Raw genomic sequence first — 17,618 nt, 5'->3', positions numbered from 1 at the left:
TCTGTTATTCACTTTGTAAACCAAGAGGGGTTGATTGGGTTGTGCACTTGTTATGCGCCTTGTAGCTGATATAAAACTCTAGTGAGCTCCGTGGTGCACTTGTTATGCAGCTCTGTTTTTGATTTTTACTCTGTTTATGATCTTCATCCCCAGCCTTATCGACTGAACTCACTGTATAGTTTTTTCAGTGATATTAATGAATTTATCTTCATGGTTGAGAAAAAAAATTAATAATGAAACAACATAATATAGGAAAAGGGAAGAAAAGAAAAGACACAGGAGTAGAAATATAATCATATTCAAAGCTTTATTAATAGAGCAAAGTTCATTACAAATCTCTGGCAGAGGCTGCAAGTCCAGCTAGCCAATAAAATAATCATTAAACAACGAAAATCAGACCCAAAAAAGAGCAACAGAAAAGAACCAACTTAAGTTGCCTTCTCAACTTCAAAATGAAAGATAAAAATGGGGGGAAGGGGGTATTAAAATGGATTGTTTAGTCATGAAGAATTAATTCAATTTTAGTAACCATTAGTGGCTGATTTAGCTTCGGAGGTGTAGAAGAAAGGCCCCACGGAGTACAAATTCATCTTCTTGTTTAGAACACGGAAATTAGAAAGAGGAGCGCCATCAATCCCTTTGTTGTCATTCGTGGGAATATTACAGGTCTTCAATGGAGAGCTCTCGAGATACGCCTTGCAATCTTTAAGCTTCAACTTATCTACGAGACCTGATTGAGACAATGTGGCAAAGAAGTAACCCTTTGCATCAGTTGCTCCGCTGCAAATGGAGAGGGTTTTCTCGACCCCGACCTTATCAACAGCTTTACATGTTATCTTTGCTAAAGCCCCTGCTCATGCAAAGAAATTTGATCAGAAGTGAACCCAATTAGACACAATCTTCTCAAACAAAGTCATAATATACAAAAGGGATTATTAGGAAACCAATTGTCTAAATCGACATACCTTGAATTGGATAATACTGGGAACCTGATTTACAAAAAACAAGCCCTTGAACACCAACGGAGAGAAGATTTTCCTTTTCTTCCGGCTTTGGTTCATAGAACTCTGGTTTTGTGTCATGGTAAGGCTTTTCTTCTCCTTCTGGCTTTGGTTTAGCAACGTATGGTTTTCTGCCATACTCAGGCCTTTCCTTTTCTTCTGGTTTTGGCTTGTAGATGTCTTGCTTTGTGCCATAATTAGGCTTTTCTTTTCCTTCTGGCTTTGGTTTGACGACCTCGGGTTTACTACCATAATCAGGCTTTTCTTTGTCTACCGGCTTGGGCTTGTAATAGTCTGGCTTTGAAGGATTTTCTTCTTCTTCTGGCTTTGCTTGAGGGCTGTCAGCTGGTATTCCATCGAAACCATATTTAGATGAATCATCATTACTATAATCACCAGCGGAAGCAATGACTAGCAGTGACAGTAGAAGCAATGAGAATGCCAAGGAGAGACGGGTGAGAGCCATGATTATTGCTATTAACTCTGCAATGTAATTATAAGAATGGAGACAGAAATACAAATGGATGAATAATAGGGGCTGCGACAATTGTCTTTTATAAGGAAATTGGTCAAACATACGCATACTTGCCAATAATTAAGATCTACAGAAATAAGATAAGCAATTGATTTAGAGATTAGAACTTGGGTGCACGATCGCAACGTGATTTGTAGACTTGGGTACCACTAATTGATGTACTTGAATGCTGCTTTGAGTGCCACCCCAAGACATTGTCTGCTGGCGTACGAAGGTTTTCTTTGATTGCATACATACATAATCGTCTCAATGCTTGGTTGTTTTTCAATGCGACTATCTTTTATTTTGCTCTTTTCATTCACTTGTTTATTTCTTTACTGCTTAATTATAATTTAACTTATTTTATCGTTTATATATATTGTGAAGATAAAGGAGGAGTGAATTAATAATGAGAAATGGAGCCCAGTAGGAGAATAAATTTAGTATGACAGTCTCCCTTAGACTTATGAGTTGAGTGAAATTTGGATAGAGCTTTTAGGAAAAATTATAGTATTTTTACCCAAAAAAAAACATTAGTATCATAGTCTTAGTTATTACCATATTTCTTTAATCTTTGATTAAAAGAAGTATTAGAATTAATTTTCTTTTAATAAAGGACTTTTAAGGTTTAAGTCAAAACTTATTTACTCATCAGGTCATAGTATAATTTAAGATAAAATACCCCTCACCTCTAAAGTTTTAATCAAAATTTTAAGTAGGTTTAATAGTTTTTGAAATTGATACTTCACTTAAAAAATTTATCTTCTGTTAAACGTAAATCTAGCAGTTTGTTAACTGTTAGTGTTTCTATTAATTTGATAACGTGGTAATATTGAAATGATAATTTTATCATTTATTAATTTTAATAATTACTATTATATAATTTTTATTAATTTACTATTATTGTTTTATTAATTAAAAAAAATGAGCACCGACGGTGCTTTCCAAGGGAGGGAGCACGGTGCTCCCTTCTCTTGGGTGCTTCTTTTTCTTGGAGAGCACTGATCGGGTGCTCTTCATTTTTAATTTTTTTTAAATAATAATTATTATTATTTTAATTAGTAAAGAAAAAAGGATAATTTAATCCTTTTATCATCTCTATTAATACTATTAACACTTTTGAGGTAAAGTGTTTATTTCAAAAATCAATAAACCCCATTTAGAATTTTGATTAAAATTTATGGGTGCAAGGGTATTTTTACCCTATAATTTAGGATCATTTTCAACTTCTGTATTCAATCATGTGTCTTTGTAGTTTGAATCTAATCAAATTAACTAATGTTGTTGTCTTGGTTCTTGTGTTATAGACTTGCATTTCCAATTCAAAAAACATGCATGTTAAGTGGATGAAAGCTTTTTTTCTAAACTCAAAACTCACTCCATCTCTTACTGTAACATTTGATCTCACTCAGTTGTGCAATGATACTCAATTGTACAACATTCTCATTATACTAGTTCTTTTATGTATAGAGAAGAGAGACTGTACTTTAGTTTGAATTTATCTCAATTTTAGTATTTCTCATGAGCTTTTATGTCTATAAAAATTTAAATTTGCTTTGATATCACTTGATACAGATTTATGTTTTCAACTCAAAAAATATACTTATTAAGTGAAAAAATATTTTTATTTACAAATTCAAAATTCATTTTATCTCTTACTAATGTAAAATTTGTGATATTTACATACGATTGGTTGTTACCTTAAGATCTATTTTCTCGTGAATTTTAAACTCTTCATTTAAAGAATCAACTAATTAGAACCCTTCATCATCGTCGGGCACATTCCTTAATCTTATCCTAGCCATTAATTATGGTTTTTGTTGTATCATCAATTCGACAGGGTCCAAACTGGGACGATCAACACAAATTAAATCATGACGGCCGATGTGGGCTTGGTAAAGAAGCTCACCATCGAACGCGTTGGGTAACAGCTAAATGTGCTGGAGTACGTTTTGAACTCAAAACCCAATTGAGCTCAAAACAAGTTGGCCCAAATTTCATCTCTTGTCTCTTTTCTTTTTTTTTTTATGAAATTTTTTATTCATCAACAGCATAACCCTAAATTTTACATTCTTCAGAACTTAAGCAATTAAATTTTACATGCACCAACAACATAACCCTAAATATTAGGACTCAATTAATAGTTGTGGATGTTATATTTGTAGAATAATTAAATAATGGTTGAATGTTGAAAAGTAACATATACATAGCCCAGCAGGGAATGGATCTAACCTGACCCAGTAAAATTTTACAAAGAAGAGTTCAGAAATGAACAGAGAATGTAGACTGCAGAGCTGTCATTCTGATATGTCGTCTAAAATTTCAAAAGGCCTGCGTCAGCAAAGCTAACATCTCCCGCCAGTCAACCAAGATTCTTATGCCCACGAATTTGACAAACAATGTTCTCAGCGGTTTCCATACTCATCAGCTAGTTTAGTGTAATAGTATTAGTGACTATACATTAATTATTCATAGCCGAATATCTTAACTATTTGTTTAAGCATTCTTTATTGTCAATTATTTCAAGATCAACCTTCCGTGCTTTGATCTACAATTAGTGGACTAACCAATCTTTGGCAAATATATTAACTTTACTGCCTAACTAATTTAATGCATGCCCAAGTTAATCTATTTTATTACCACTTGTTTAGTTGTACTGCTTTATTTATTCATTTTCTTCAATGCTTGGTATATGTTTACCTCATTTATCCAAAATTTTCAACCGAATGGACTTTCAGGCACGTGTGTCCACTTGGAGATAACAAAATGAGCTTCCCCCACACTTTTGAAACGAACATTTTGTATCTTTGGATAAGTTTTAAGGGGGCAATGACGGTCCTATTAATAAATCTGAAATAAATTTTTAAGGAAAAAAAAAACAAAGAAAGAAAGCTTTTTAACTGTTGGTTTTACGTTAAGCTAAATCATGATTAATTCATAGTGAAAAAACAAACAACAAGAACATCAATTAATTGTGCACCTTGACCATTACAATTTAAGATATACAATGGAACCTGGTCAGAGCATATGGAAGAATATCTTATGAAATCTTTTGAAGGATGACTATCACCTAATGCTGGATAGCTTGGTAAAGATTATGGAAGTTACTTAATCTTTAGCAAAACCTCCCATTTCCTTATTTTTGCCACCTTACCAAAAGTCACAATACTGTTCCAAACCTTTCCAAAATTTCCTATCATGATTCCCTCGTTTTAATGAGACCAACCAAAAATCAAAAGATAATTCTTTAGACTTGGCCGCCATTGGCCAAGCGACGTAAGACCAGGAACATGCCAGCAAAAGAAAAAGAAAGTGTCTTGGTACGCAAGAAAGTCAAATTAAATTTTACTGTACACCCAAGGCAGGCAAAATCACACGAAAGTTCCAATTTCCAACTTGCATTCACTGTCGCCCACCACCGCTCTTTGCCTCTCACTACTTAAACCCCTGCTCTTTCCTCTCCTTTCATTCTTCACTGCGAAATTCTTTTATATTAAACCCGCTTTTTGTTTCTTCAAAATCCTTAAACCCTTCTTTCTTGTGACATCTTCTTCACTACTGCATTTATTGCTCAGATACCGTTAACAATAGTTGCTTTGCTTCTGCTGATTAAGAAATGTGCGGCGGTGCTATCATTGCTGATTTCATCCCCCGCAAGCGTGGCCGCAACGTCACAGCCTCTGACCTCTGGCCTAACCCACCCTTCGCTAAAACCAATGGTTTTAACTCCGAACTGTGTCAACTTGGCCGTGGTGACTCGCTAGCTCACTTCAAAGGACCACAAACCCAGCCCTCCTTAGGTACCATTCCCCTTCTGCATGTGTTTTTATTCAATCTTGATATTCTTTGATTTTGCTTGTGTTCTAATTGTGGAATTTGTTAACAGGTGTTGAGCAAGAGGATAAGAAGCCAAAGAAGCAGAGAAAAAACTTGTACAGGGGCATAAGGCAACGCCCCTGGGGCAAATGGGCAGCAGAGATTCGCGACCCTCGGAAAGGTGTTCGTGTTTGGCTCGGCACTTTCAACACTGCGGAGGAAGCAGCCCGAGCTTACGACAGAGAGGCCCGCAAGATCCGGGGTAAAAAGGCTAAGGTTAATTTCCCCAACGAAGACAACGACTTCTCTATTCAATATAACCAAGATCATTTTAACAACCATGAAATCAATAACCATAACTCAGCGGCTGCGTGGAATCACAACCCCAATTCAAATCCATCTGTTTATCCACAGCCCTGTAATAATTTAGATAATTATGGATTTGGTTATGACCTGAACCAGTTCGGCGGTTATGCTACAGACCCTATTGTTATATCTGGGGAGGAAAATTCAGTGTCTGGTTCAGAAGGGTCCTACTCTTGTAATCCAAATGTGAACAATGGTTGTTTATATGGCCCAGTAAAGGTTGAAGAAGAAGACGAAGAGAAGCGAGAAGAGCCAGTGAACAGGGCTGTGTTGCAAGTTCAAGAAGAAAACCAAGTAGAGAAGCTCTCTGAGGAGCTGATGGCTTATGAAAATTACATGAAGTTTTTTCAGATTCCATATTTGGATGGGCAATCAATGACACAAACTGTTGCTGTTCCGCCTGAGAATGTTATCGGCGAGCTTTGGAGCTTTGACGATGGTGGTGTTCCTGTTACTTCAACCGCTATGTAACCGTTTCTGGGTTTTCTTTCTTTCATTTTTTATTTTTCTCTTTTGCCTTCATCTCTTGTTTTTTTTTTTTTGATCTTTTCAATCTTTTGGGAGGTGTTATGTAAAAAGGATGGTAATTGATTATTTTGGTTGCTACTTTTAAAATGTTGGTTAATTTTGTTAAATTCTGATGCATTATTATCTGCAATTTATATCACGACTCAATCAAATTCGTTCTTTTTACTCTTGTCATTTTATGGAAATATTTTATTCATTTGGTCCCAAAATCAGCCATCAGAGTTGGGTTCGGATAAAACCACAACTTGCCTGGTGTTCTTAATTCTTTTGAAGTCTTTGCTTTTTCCTTTCTTTTACCGATTATTGTGCTTAGCTTCGAAAAGAATACATTCTTATTATGTCTTATGTTGATCTTGTTATTAACTTAATGTACGCTGACAAATGGTAGCAGATAGGATCATGCCATACTGCCTACCAGTTCATTCAATGTCCATAATGTATTACATGCGATAAATAATTTCGGACGTTTGATACTGAACAGAATTACACTTGTGCAATACAAGTAATTTTGTTTAAGAAAAGGGGGAAAAAAAACAGTAGTGTGCAAAAATCAAAAGGAAAAAAAACTTATTAAAAATTATAAATATAGCAAAGCTCTTTACGAGTTTCTGGTGAAAGCTGCAATCTTTAGCCCATGCACCAAGAGAGCATGATTACACAACAAGAAAAATCCATCGAACAAAGAAAAATTAATCAAGACAGAAAACAGATCAATCCCACTTGCCATCTTCAATCCAAAAGCGGAAGACAAAAAGTTTTTAAAAAAAATTAAGCTGTTTAGTAACCATTAGAGGCTGAGTTAGCTTCATCGGTGAGAAGAAGGTCCCACGGAGTAAAGTTCATCCTCTTCTGATTTAGAACTCGGAACCAGAAAGAGGAGCGCCGCTAATGCCTTTGTTGAACTCCCCCGAACATTACAGGTATCCGATGAGGAGCTTTCAAGAAATGCCTTGCACTCTGTGAGCTTCAACTGACTGTCGTCGTCAAGGCCTAAAGGAGACAATGGTGCAAGGAAGAAACCTTTTGCATCGGTTTCTCCGCTGCAAACCGAGTGAGTTTTCTCGTACCCATTCTCGTCAACAGCCAGACATGTTATCCTCACCAAAGCTCCTGTGCTCATGGGAAAAAAAATTGAGCAAAAACATGGTGAATTGAAACTTGAATTAGAGAGGGTCTTAAAAATGTCTGATAATACAATGACACTCTTAAAACAACAACATGGTCTTAATCGTAAATATGCATGCTTAAATTATAATTGTCTGTCAAATATTACCTTGAATTGGATTATAATTAGGACCTGATTTACATAGAACAAGCCCTTGAACACCAATGGGGAGAATTTCAGGATTTAGTGGATGAAAGTCTGGAACCTCTGTGCCGTAGTGATCAGCATTTTCTTCTCCTTCCGCCGTTGGTTTAGCAACGTATTGTTTTCTACCATAAGTAGACTCTTCTTTCTCTTCTGATTTTGGTTTGTAGGAATCTGGCTTTGTGCTGTAATTACGTTTTTCTACCTCCTGTGATGACTCTGGCCTTTTGTTTTCCTCTGGCTGAGGTTTGTAGACGTCTGGCTTAGTGCTATAATCAGGCTTCTCTTCCTCTTCTGACTCTGGCTTTTCTTTTTCTTCTGGCTGCGGTTTGTAGAAGTTCTGTTTAGTGCCATTATCAGGCTTTTCTTCCTTTTCTGACTCTGGCTTTTCTGGCCCTGGTTGGTAAACTGGTTTTCTGCCATAATCAGGCTTTTCTTCCTTTCCTGACTCTGGCTGTTCTGGCTGTGTTTGGTAAACTGGTTTTCTACCATAGTCAGGCTTTTCTGACTCCACCGGCCCTGGCTTTTCCTTCTCTTCTGGCTGTGGTTTGTAGAGGTCTGGTTTTGTACCATACTCAGGCTTTTCTTCTCCTTCTGGCTTTGTACCATAATTATATGCTTGGTTTTTGGATGAATCATAATTGTAGTCATTGGCAGTAGCAATGACAAGCAGTGACAAAAGAAGCAAGGAGCCAGCGAACAAGGGAGCGGTGATAGCCATGTCTAAGACTGTAACTATGTTAATGTAAGCACGAAGTGCATGGGCATTGGGCAACTTTCATTGCCTTTTATACAAGAAGGTTGGTGTCATTTGCCAATGATTAAGAAATAAAATAAACAGTGCTTTGGATGATATGATTGCACGATGGCAGAGCGATTTGCAGACTTGGGTGGCACTAACTAATATTACATGAACGTGGTCATAGACAACTGTATTTTTGATAATCACGTACATAAACCAGTGCTTGGAGCCTTGGACGGACAGTACGTTGGACAATCTTTGATTTGAGTGATTTAGGCAGTTGAATAAAGCAACCCCAGTTTCTTGGCTTGAGATTGACGACCTATTCAATCTCATTTCTTGGAATCAGTATTCATCATACAATGCGTAACAATTTTTGTTTTTCACATGAAATTGTGTGTTTCCACATTTTCTTAATTACAGGCTGTAAGCTAGTGGACAAGTATTCCTTCACTCTTTTTTTACATGAGTTATTATACACATTTTCCTACCATTTTTGGAACCCTTTTTATATATGATCATTTTTATATACTTTTCCTAGGGATACAAAATTATTGCAAACCAACCAGGCAACTGGAGAAGTATTTGAATTCGACGTTACTCAACTTTGTTTACTAAATAGAAAAAATAGTTAAGATTAAAACCCATTATTAAACTGAGGTCTAAATATAATTATCTAAAATTCATAAACTATAAGTATATAATAGGATTTAAATAGTACTATATTTATTATATATCGAATTATATTTATACATATAAATAAATGTTTATATAAATGCCTTCCAAAAAAAATGTTTATATAAACAACATTAATTCTTAATGCAATAATTTAGCATGCAAATACTAAAACTTTATTTCTTTATTTTCACAAATGAATAGATTTTTTACGGTCATTTGAGTTTAAATCTACACACATTAAAAGTTTTTTCAAGAAATAATTGACGACCTAATTGTTGGCCACATGGCATGGTCTATTGAGCCTTTGGACATGGTTGTGATCATTGAAAAAGTCAAGGTTTTTTTATGATTTTTGTGTTTTTGAGGTCATGGTATTTTCGTATTTTCCATATGCCATGGTTTCAAAATTTTCTTCTCTTTCGTGTAGTGTTCTCTTACTTTCTCTTTTGGATAAAGTAAGATTCAATGAGAAACTAGAGTGAGAAAAGAAGAGAGAGGAGAGATAAAGAGTTAAGAGTACGAACAAAGAAAAGAAAAATAACTATAATTTTTAATTTGTGATTTTTTTAATTGATTGAACAGATTCTCTCTTATTTTTTTCTTTTCTTTTATATTTTATTTTCTTTCTCATTGTTTTATCTTTTAATTATTTATTTTATTTATTTTATTTTAATTTATGCATTAATTCAAATTTATGAAATTAGTTTAAAAAATTATAAGAATAAGAAAATAAATAATTGAAAATTAATTCCATAAATTTTTTTGTTTATATTGTTTTTATTATTTGGGTTTTTATTATTTTTTTATAATATTATTGGTTTCAAACAAAAACCAGAAACTTTGATGTAAGTTTCTAATTTGCTTTCTTTTTATCTCATTTGATTTGTTTATTCAAGTTTTTATTATTTAGATTCATTATTATTTTTATTTTTATAATATTATCACTTTCATACAAAAATTAAAAACTTTTTAAGTAAGTTTCTAAATTTTTCTTTTTAAGTAAGTTTCTAAATTTTTCTTTCTTTTTATCACATTTGATTAATTGTGTCATTATACTTCTCTATTATAGACAACAATCTACTTGAACCTTTGTAAGATTGAGTTTAGGGTTTTTTTTTTGTTATTTTTTCACAGTTTTATAGAGGATGGAATGCTTATTGTCATTATTGAAAAGAAGATACACAAAGACCAAATGTTGAGGTCGTTGAAATGTTAGTTATTTATTATGTATTTTATGTGTTCCTAAATTGTATATTGCAGCTTACATTCACAATTCTTAAAATAGATTACCACTTAAACAATTATGTAACTTTTGATCTTTCCTGTATACATTGCAATTGACAAATAGCTTCATGATCATTTATGTAAAATGAGCACTAGAAATATAGATATATTTGAATAAACATTACTTTACCTATATTACAAGAGTGCATCGCATGGGCCTATTCTAATATATTATTGACTTTGAATTTAAAGACCAGTTTGACAGATGTATTAAGTATTAAGGATCAAGTCTAATCTAACTAATTGTAATCTTCAACTTATTATTATATAGGTGGCAATTGTACAAGTTTGAATAAAATTGCCTTAAGGTTTGAGTTATTTTAGATTTAGATCCATTTCAAATTTAGATTATCTAGAGTTCAAATTAGGGGTGAGTCTTCGGTTAAATCGATTAAAGAATACCATTAACAAACTTAAATGACTTTCTTTAAAAAAATTAACAATCAAACTGATTTAACAACTTTAATCAACTTTAAATTAATCGACTTTAATCGGTTAAATTTGTTTTAACCGATTTAATTTTTTAACCTTTTTCTATTTTTTTAATTTATTTAATAATATATTGATAATGTACTTTATGTTACCACATATTACACTACTACTTATAATTTTACTAATATAGTAGTATAATACATTATTAATATATAATTTTTGACTAATTATACTTGTTATACTATATATTGATTAATTAGTGTATTAATAAGTATACTATCTATAGTGTATTAAGATGTATATTATATAATGTATAACTGTAAACAATATATACTATATTAATTTTTACTATATGTAATTATCTACTATATATGTCTACTGTATTGATAGATATTATATATTGTGTGTATCTATATACTAATACAATGTATATTGTATTCATATATTGCTATATATAGTTGATATTTACTTATATAGCATATAAGTATACTAAGAAGTCATATAATATATATACTATACAATAGTATATTGTTATATATAATAGTAAATTTTTATTAACTAATTAGTATATTAATAAATATACTATGTAATATATATAATATATTGTTATATATTATAATATAGTTAAGTATTAATATAAGTTATATTACTATAAAATACTAATATTAATATAAGTTATTTTAGTAATATAAGTTATACTATAGTAACATTAATATATTAGTATATATTAATAAGTTACTATATTCAATTATTAATATTAGTTATATATACTACTAAAGTACATTAATATTAAGAATTTAATATAACTTACTATAGTAATATAAGTTATACGTTTATTAAAAATTTATAAAAAAATAAGTTACTATAGTCTATAGTCTATATAGTATAAATTATACATTGCATATTAATAAATATACTATATATAGTATAAATAGTCTAATATATATTAATAATTTAAGGAAAAAATAAATTAATCTAATAAGTTATATTAATAACTTAAGTTTAGGGTATAGTTTTCATTATAGTTTGCATTAATTTTACATCAATTTTGTATGGTTATATTTATAAATATTCAATAATATTAATGTCTAAATAAAGTGTATTTTATTTTTTATTTTTTGATGATTAAATATAAATCATTTATTCATATACAGGTATAGAAAAAATATGTGAGTTAACACATCTAAGAAAATCCCTCTTGATGATTAAATCTAATCCTTCATTCATATATATGTATTGAAAATCAATGTGAGAGCATGTAATAAAAACCTAAATCTTTTAGTGACTCTAACTGATAAAACTGATTTAACCAAAATTTTTAATTGATTTATTCATATTAACCGGATTAACTGAAACTGAAATAATTGAATTTATAGGTTAATTTAGTTGATTTGGTTTTGACCAAATTTTGCTCGCTCCTAACTCAAATCATCTTGAGTTCAAATCATTTTTTATCTGATCAATTGTCTTGAATTTGGGTGATTCAAATGAATTTTAAGTCTTTTTGAGATTCATATGATTGATAGACATTTTCATAAATTTGAATACAATAAATAATTTCAATTTTTCTTAATAGATGTTATATCAATATTATTGATTAATTTAAAAAATTTAAGATAAAAATAACCTAAAATTTGAAATTTAAAAAATTTGATAAATATTTGTATAAATATAAATGATATTATAATTTTTCTATACTTTACGGTCGCTATTAATATTTTGTGTGCTTTTATTTTTATCTTTTATAACTTTTTAAGAGTATTCAACTTTTCAGATATTTCTTATATATAATTATAGCTTTTGTTTGGACATAAATTAGAAACACCAACATTAGATATGATTATATAGACATGTTCAATCGGAGTGAAAAGCGGATATAATTTAAAAGTGGATCATGCCATATCAATTCAGTCAATGCCCATGTCGGATTTTATGAGATAAATAATTATGGACATTTTGATACTGAACAGCATACTTGTGAAATGCTAGCAATTTTGTTTAGAAAAAGAGAAAAAATAAAACAGTATAGTGTGCAAAAAAGGAAAAAAAATTAATAAATTTTTAATACAGCAAAGCTCTTTACGTGTTTCTGGTAGAGGCTGGCAATCTTTAGCCCATGCACCAAGAAATCAATTACAAAACAAGAAATAATCCATCGAAGAAAGAAAAATTAATGAAGACAGAAAAAAAAAATCAAAACCCCACTTGCCAATCGTTAATCCAAAAACAGAAGATAAACATTAAGCTGTTTAATAACCATTAGAGACTGAGTTAGCTTCATCGGTGAAGAAGAAGGGTCCCACGGAGTAAAGTTTCATCCTCTTCTGATTGAGAACTCGGAAATCAGAAAGAGGAGCGCCGCCAAGGCCTTTGTTGACATCCACCGGAACATTACAGGTCTCCGATGGGGAGCTTTCCAGAAATGCCTTGCACTCTGTGAGCTTCAACTGACTGTGGTCGTCAAGGCCTAAAGGAGACAATGGAGCAAAGAAGTAACCTTTTGCATCGGTTTCTCCTCTGCAAACAGAGTGAGATTTCTCGTACCCATTCTCGTCAACAGCCAGACATGTTATCCGCACCAAAGCTCCTGTGCTCATGGAAAAAAAAATTGAGCAAAACCATGGTGAGTTGAAACTTTAATTACAAACGATCTTAAAAATGTGTCTTAATACAATGACACTATTAAAACAACAACATTGTCTTATTATGCATGCTTAAATTATAATTATCTGTGAATATTACCTTGAATTGGATTATACTTAGGACCTGATTTACATAGAACAAGCCCTTGAACGCCAATGGGGAGAATTTCAGGCTTTAGTGGATACAAGTCTGGAACCTCTATGCCATAATGATCAGCATTTTCTTCTCCTTCCGGCTTTGGTTTAGCAACGTATGGTTTTCCACCATAACTAGACTCTTCTTTTTCTTCTGATTTTGGTTCGTAGGAATCTGGCTTGGCGCTGTAATTTGGTTTTTCTACCTCGTCTGATGACTCTGGCTTTTTGTTTTCTTCTGGCTGTGGTTTGTAGAAGTCTGGCTTAGTGCTATAATCAGGCTTCTCTTCCTCTTCTGACTCTGGCTTTTCTTTTTCTTCTGGCTGCGGTTTGTAGAAGTTCTGTTTAGTGCCATTATCAGGCTTTTCTTCCTTTTCTGACTCTGGCTTTTCTGGCTGTGGTTGGTAAACTGGTTTTCTCCCATAATCAGGCTTTTCTTCCTTTCCTGACTCTGGTTTTTCTGGCTGTGTTTGGTAAATTCGTTTTCTGCCATAATCAGTCTTTTCTGAGTCTACTGGCTTTTCCTTGTCTTCTGGCTGTGGTTTGTAGAGTTCTGGTTTTGTGCCGTGCTCAGGCTTTTCTTCTCCTTCTGGTTTTGTACCATAATTATATGCTTGGTTTTTGGATGAATCATAATTGTAGTCATTGGCAGTGGCGATGACAAGCAGTGACAAAAGAAGCAGCGAGGTAGTGAACAAGGGAGCTGTGACAGCCATGTCTAAGACTGTAAGTATGTTACTGTAAGCACGATGAGAAGAAATACAATAGGGTGAAGTGCATGGGCATTGGGCAACCTTCATTGCCTTTTATATACAAGAAGGTTGGTGTAATTTGCGAAGGATTAAGAAATAAAATAAACAAGGCTTAGGATGATTTGATTGCACGATGACAGAACGATTTGCAGACTTGGGTAGCACTAACTAATATGACATGAACATGGTCATAGACAACTGTAGTTTTCTATAATCACGTACATAAACCAGTGCTTGGAGCCTTGGACAGACAGTACATGGGACAATCTTGGCTTGAGATTGGCGACCTATATAATGTCATTTGTTGGAAATCAGTATTCATCATACACTAAGTGTCAATTTTCATTTTCACATGGAATTTTGTGTTTATGCATTTTATTAATTACAAACTGGAAGCTAGTCAAAAAGTATTCCTTCTCTTTTATATATATATATATATATATATATATATATGTGTGTGTGTATGACGTGACTAGATGAGTTATACACATTTTCTTACCATTTTTGAAACCTTTTTATATATGAACATTTTCGTACATTTTTTTTATAGGGATGCAAAATTATTGCAAACCAACCAGGCAACTCAAGAACTATTTGAATTTGAATTTACTCAACTTTATTTGCTAAATGGAAAAAAGTGTTTAGATTAAGACCCATTATAAAACTGAAGTCTAAATATAATTATTTAAAACTCATAAAGTATAAATATATTATAAGATTTAAATAGTCCCATATTTCTTATATATTAAATTATATTTATACATATATATATATGATTATATAAACAACATTAATTCCTAATTAAATAATTTAGCAGGCAATTATTAAAAATTTATTTCTTTATTTTCATAAAAAAATAGATATTTTCATGCTCAATCGAGTTTAAATATATCATCAGATGAATTTGACTTTGAATTTAAACACCAGTTTGATAGGTGTATTTATGATCAAGTCTAATCTAACTTGTAATCTCCAACTTATTATCTATAGGTGGCAATAGGATGAGTTTGGGTCGAGTAGTCTTCATGTTCGAGTTATTTTAGATTTAGATTTATTTCAAATTTGGATAATTTTAGGTTCATATTGTTTTGGGTTCAAATGATTTTGGTTTTGAATAGTCTCAAGTTCGAGTGATTTCAAATGAATTTTTATGTCATTTTGTGATTTATATAAATTATAGATATTTTATAAATTTGACGACAGAAAATAATTTCTATTTTCACAATAGACGTCAAATCAATATTATTGATTAATTTAACAAATTTAAGATAAAAATATGATAAAATTTTGAAATTGAAAAATATTTGTATAAATATAAATATAAATAATACTATAGTTTTTTTATATTTTATACTAATTACTATTGATATTTTTGCGTACTTTTATTTTTATCCTTTTAAAAACTTTTTAATAGTAGTATTCAACTTTTCAAATATTTCTTCTTATACATAATTATATCTTTTGGTTTGGACATAAATTAGAAACACTAACATTAGATATAATCATATAAAAAATGGTCAATCAGAGTGAATACTGGATATTATTAAAAAAAAGCACCAATTACCACTCACAAAGAATACTAACTTAAAAAATATATATCATTCAACGGTCAATTAATTGACGTACATTAATGCTTAGAAATTATAAAAAGTCCAAAAAATCATGATACTTAAATATAATTGCTATAATACTATTCTAACTTTAATATTTGATCATTTTTGTACTTTGATATTAATCGAGAAGAAAGATACTTTGGTTTTTTAATTAATAATGTAATAAATTTAATTGATCAATTAATTTGCATGACATTAATTAAAGTTTAAAATTCAAACATTCAATCTTGAAAAGGTTGGAGATATTGTTTATATAATTGTACAATAACGATAAATGATATTATTTATTAAATTTTAAAAATTATATTTTAAAAATTAATCATTTTATCATTTACTCATTCACTCATTTAAAAAAATATTTAATTATAGTTTAAATATTTTAAACAAATTTAAATTTTTACAAGTTTTTAATTGGATCAGTTTCAAGATTCCAATAGTTGCAGGTTAAAGTTGCTTCATGTTGAAGTTGTTTCAAGGTCTAAGGGTTTTAAGTTTGGATTCCTTTGATTTCTTATTTTTAATTTTTTCAAATATTTCAGATTAGATTGAATTCTATCTCTGCTATATTTGGTCAATGTACACAAATTCAAATAAATATGTAATAATCAAGTTCAAATTTATTTTATAACAAGTTTATTCGCTTATATTTCAAACGTATAATGAGAATTATGCTATAAAGTTGAGGAAAAGAATTGTAAGTTTGACAAAATTCATGTTAGGGGTCCACAATTGAAAGCCAGCATCACCTCGCTTACGTGACCAGCAAGTCAACCATCATCGGCATGCCCACGAGTTAAGCCATCCGATGTGCTTAGTGGTTTTCCCTCTTCATCAACTTGTTAGTTTAGCACTGGCGACAATTAATTATTCATGGGTGAAATATTGCTTACGGCCACTGTCAGTTTATGCTTGCTGTCTTGTTACTGTCAAGATTAACTGTTCTTGCCGTTGATTTTTAACTAATGGACTCACCAATCTTTGCCTAATGAATTCAAGTGCACATATTTAATTAATTTTATTACGTCTTCTCTATTACTTTATTGACCTCAAAGTGTCAATTGTTTCCCCGCATTTACCCAATTTCAGGTTGAGGCAACATAGTTGCCTAATTTAAACCAAAAGCACTGGTCTATAAGCGTAAGCCTCCGCTGTTTAATTTATAAATACCTAATTTAATCTTTAATAATTCATTAATTAAAAAGAACTAAATGATGATGATGATGATGATAAGTGTATAGAAAAGTAACTAATAAAAAGTCGTAAGCACTTCCTTCTTTCCTTGTTTTTTTTTTTTTTAAAAATTATTTTCTATGCATATGAAACAACTATTTTCATTAGTTCTGGAAGGAATCAATAGCTTCTATAATAAATCTACAAAGGATAGGAACTATGGACCTGATGGTCTAATATATTGATCCAGAATTTTCCTCCGAAAGAAAATTCCAATCTCGAAATGTAAGCAAAGCATGGAACAAAAGCTCATGCAGCCTCCAATTGACATCCATTCCCCAAAGTACTATTAAACTACCACTTGCTTAAATCATTTGCAGCCATCTTACTTTATCTAAACAACTAATCCTTATCCTTTAGAGGTCCAAAGCTTAGACTTCACTCTATTCTCAACTCGATCCCTTGTCGGTCAAATGCCTGTCTCAAATGATGATACGAGGAAAATGTTCATCTAAAACCAGACCTTCGAGTATTTGCTAGTTGATCATCAATAAATAAATAAATATAGCTTTAGCCTTGGTGGCTTAATATGTCTTTGATTTATCAAACAAGAACAAAAATTAAGAATCATCAATC

General features: G+C 31.4%; 4 protein-coding genes across 4 annotated transcripts; 1 reads left to right on the top strand and 3 right to left on the bottom strand.

The window, feature by feature from the left end:
- Positions 1-282: 282 nt before the first annotated feature.
- Positions 283-1,511, bottom strand: LOC110414139 (uncharacterized). Its single transcript, XM_021425206.1, has 2 exons — positions 966-1,511; positions 283-850 (listed from the first exon to the last, which is right to left on the bottom strand). Exons 1-2 carry the CDS (start codon positions 1,465-1,467, stop codon positions 522-524), a joined length of 831 nt encoding a protein of 276 aa, XP_021280881.1. The 5' UTR covers positions 1,468-1,511; the 3' UTR covers positions 283-521.
- Positions 1,512-5,006: 3,495 nt separating this feature from the next.
- LOC110414153 (ethylene-responsive transcription factor ERF071-like) lies at positions 5,007-6,208 on the top strand. The gene is made up of 2 exons (XM_021425218.2): positions 5,007-5,315; positions 5,402-6,208. Exons 1-2 carry the CDS (start codon positions 5,132-5,134, stop codon positions 6,166-6,168), a joined length of 951 nt encoding a protein of 316 aa, XP_021280893.1. The 5' UTR covers positions 5,007-5,131; the 3' UTR covers positions 6,169-6,208.
- Positions 6,209-7,002: 794 nt separating this feature from the next.
- Positions 7,003-8,256, bottom strand: LOC110414300 (uncharacterized). The gene is given in 4 exon segments (XM_021425409.1): positions 7,003-7,094; positions 7,097-7,132; positions 7,135-7,335; positions 7,499-8,256. Coding segments are annotated over 4 exon segments (1,086 nt in total). The 5' UTR covers position 8,256.
- A 4,598-nt stretch (positions 8,257-12,854) lies between these two features.
- Positions 12,855-14,163, bottom strand: LOC110414332 (uncharacterized). Its single transcript, XM_089783048.1, has 3 exons — positions 13,998-14,163; positions 13,413-13,895; positions 12,855-13,257 (listed from the first exon to the last, which is right to left on the bottom strand). Exons 1-3 carry the CDS (start codon positions 14,161-14,163, stop codon positions 12,920-12,922), a joined length of 987 nt encoding a protein of 328 aa, XP_089639174.1. The 3' UTR covers positions 12,855-12,919.
- Between the last annotated feature and the right edge of the window lie 3,455 nt (positions 14,164-17,618).

This window comes from Theobroma umbraticum, unplaced genomic scaffold, assembly GCF_002168275.2.
Source record: "Theobroma umbraticum cultivar Fairchild unplaced genomic scaffold, ASM216827v3 scaffold_4.1, whole genome shotgun sequence".
Classification (NCBI taxonomy): domain Eukaryota; kingdom Viridiplantae; phylum Streptophyta; class Magnoliopsida; order Malvales; family Malvaceae; genus Theobroma; species Theobroma umbraticum.
Note: the sequence above shows the minus strand (reverse complement) of the source record. Positions and strands in the feature narration are given on the sequence as shown.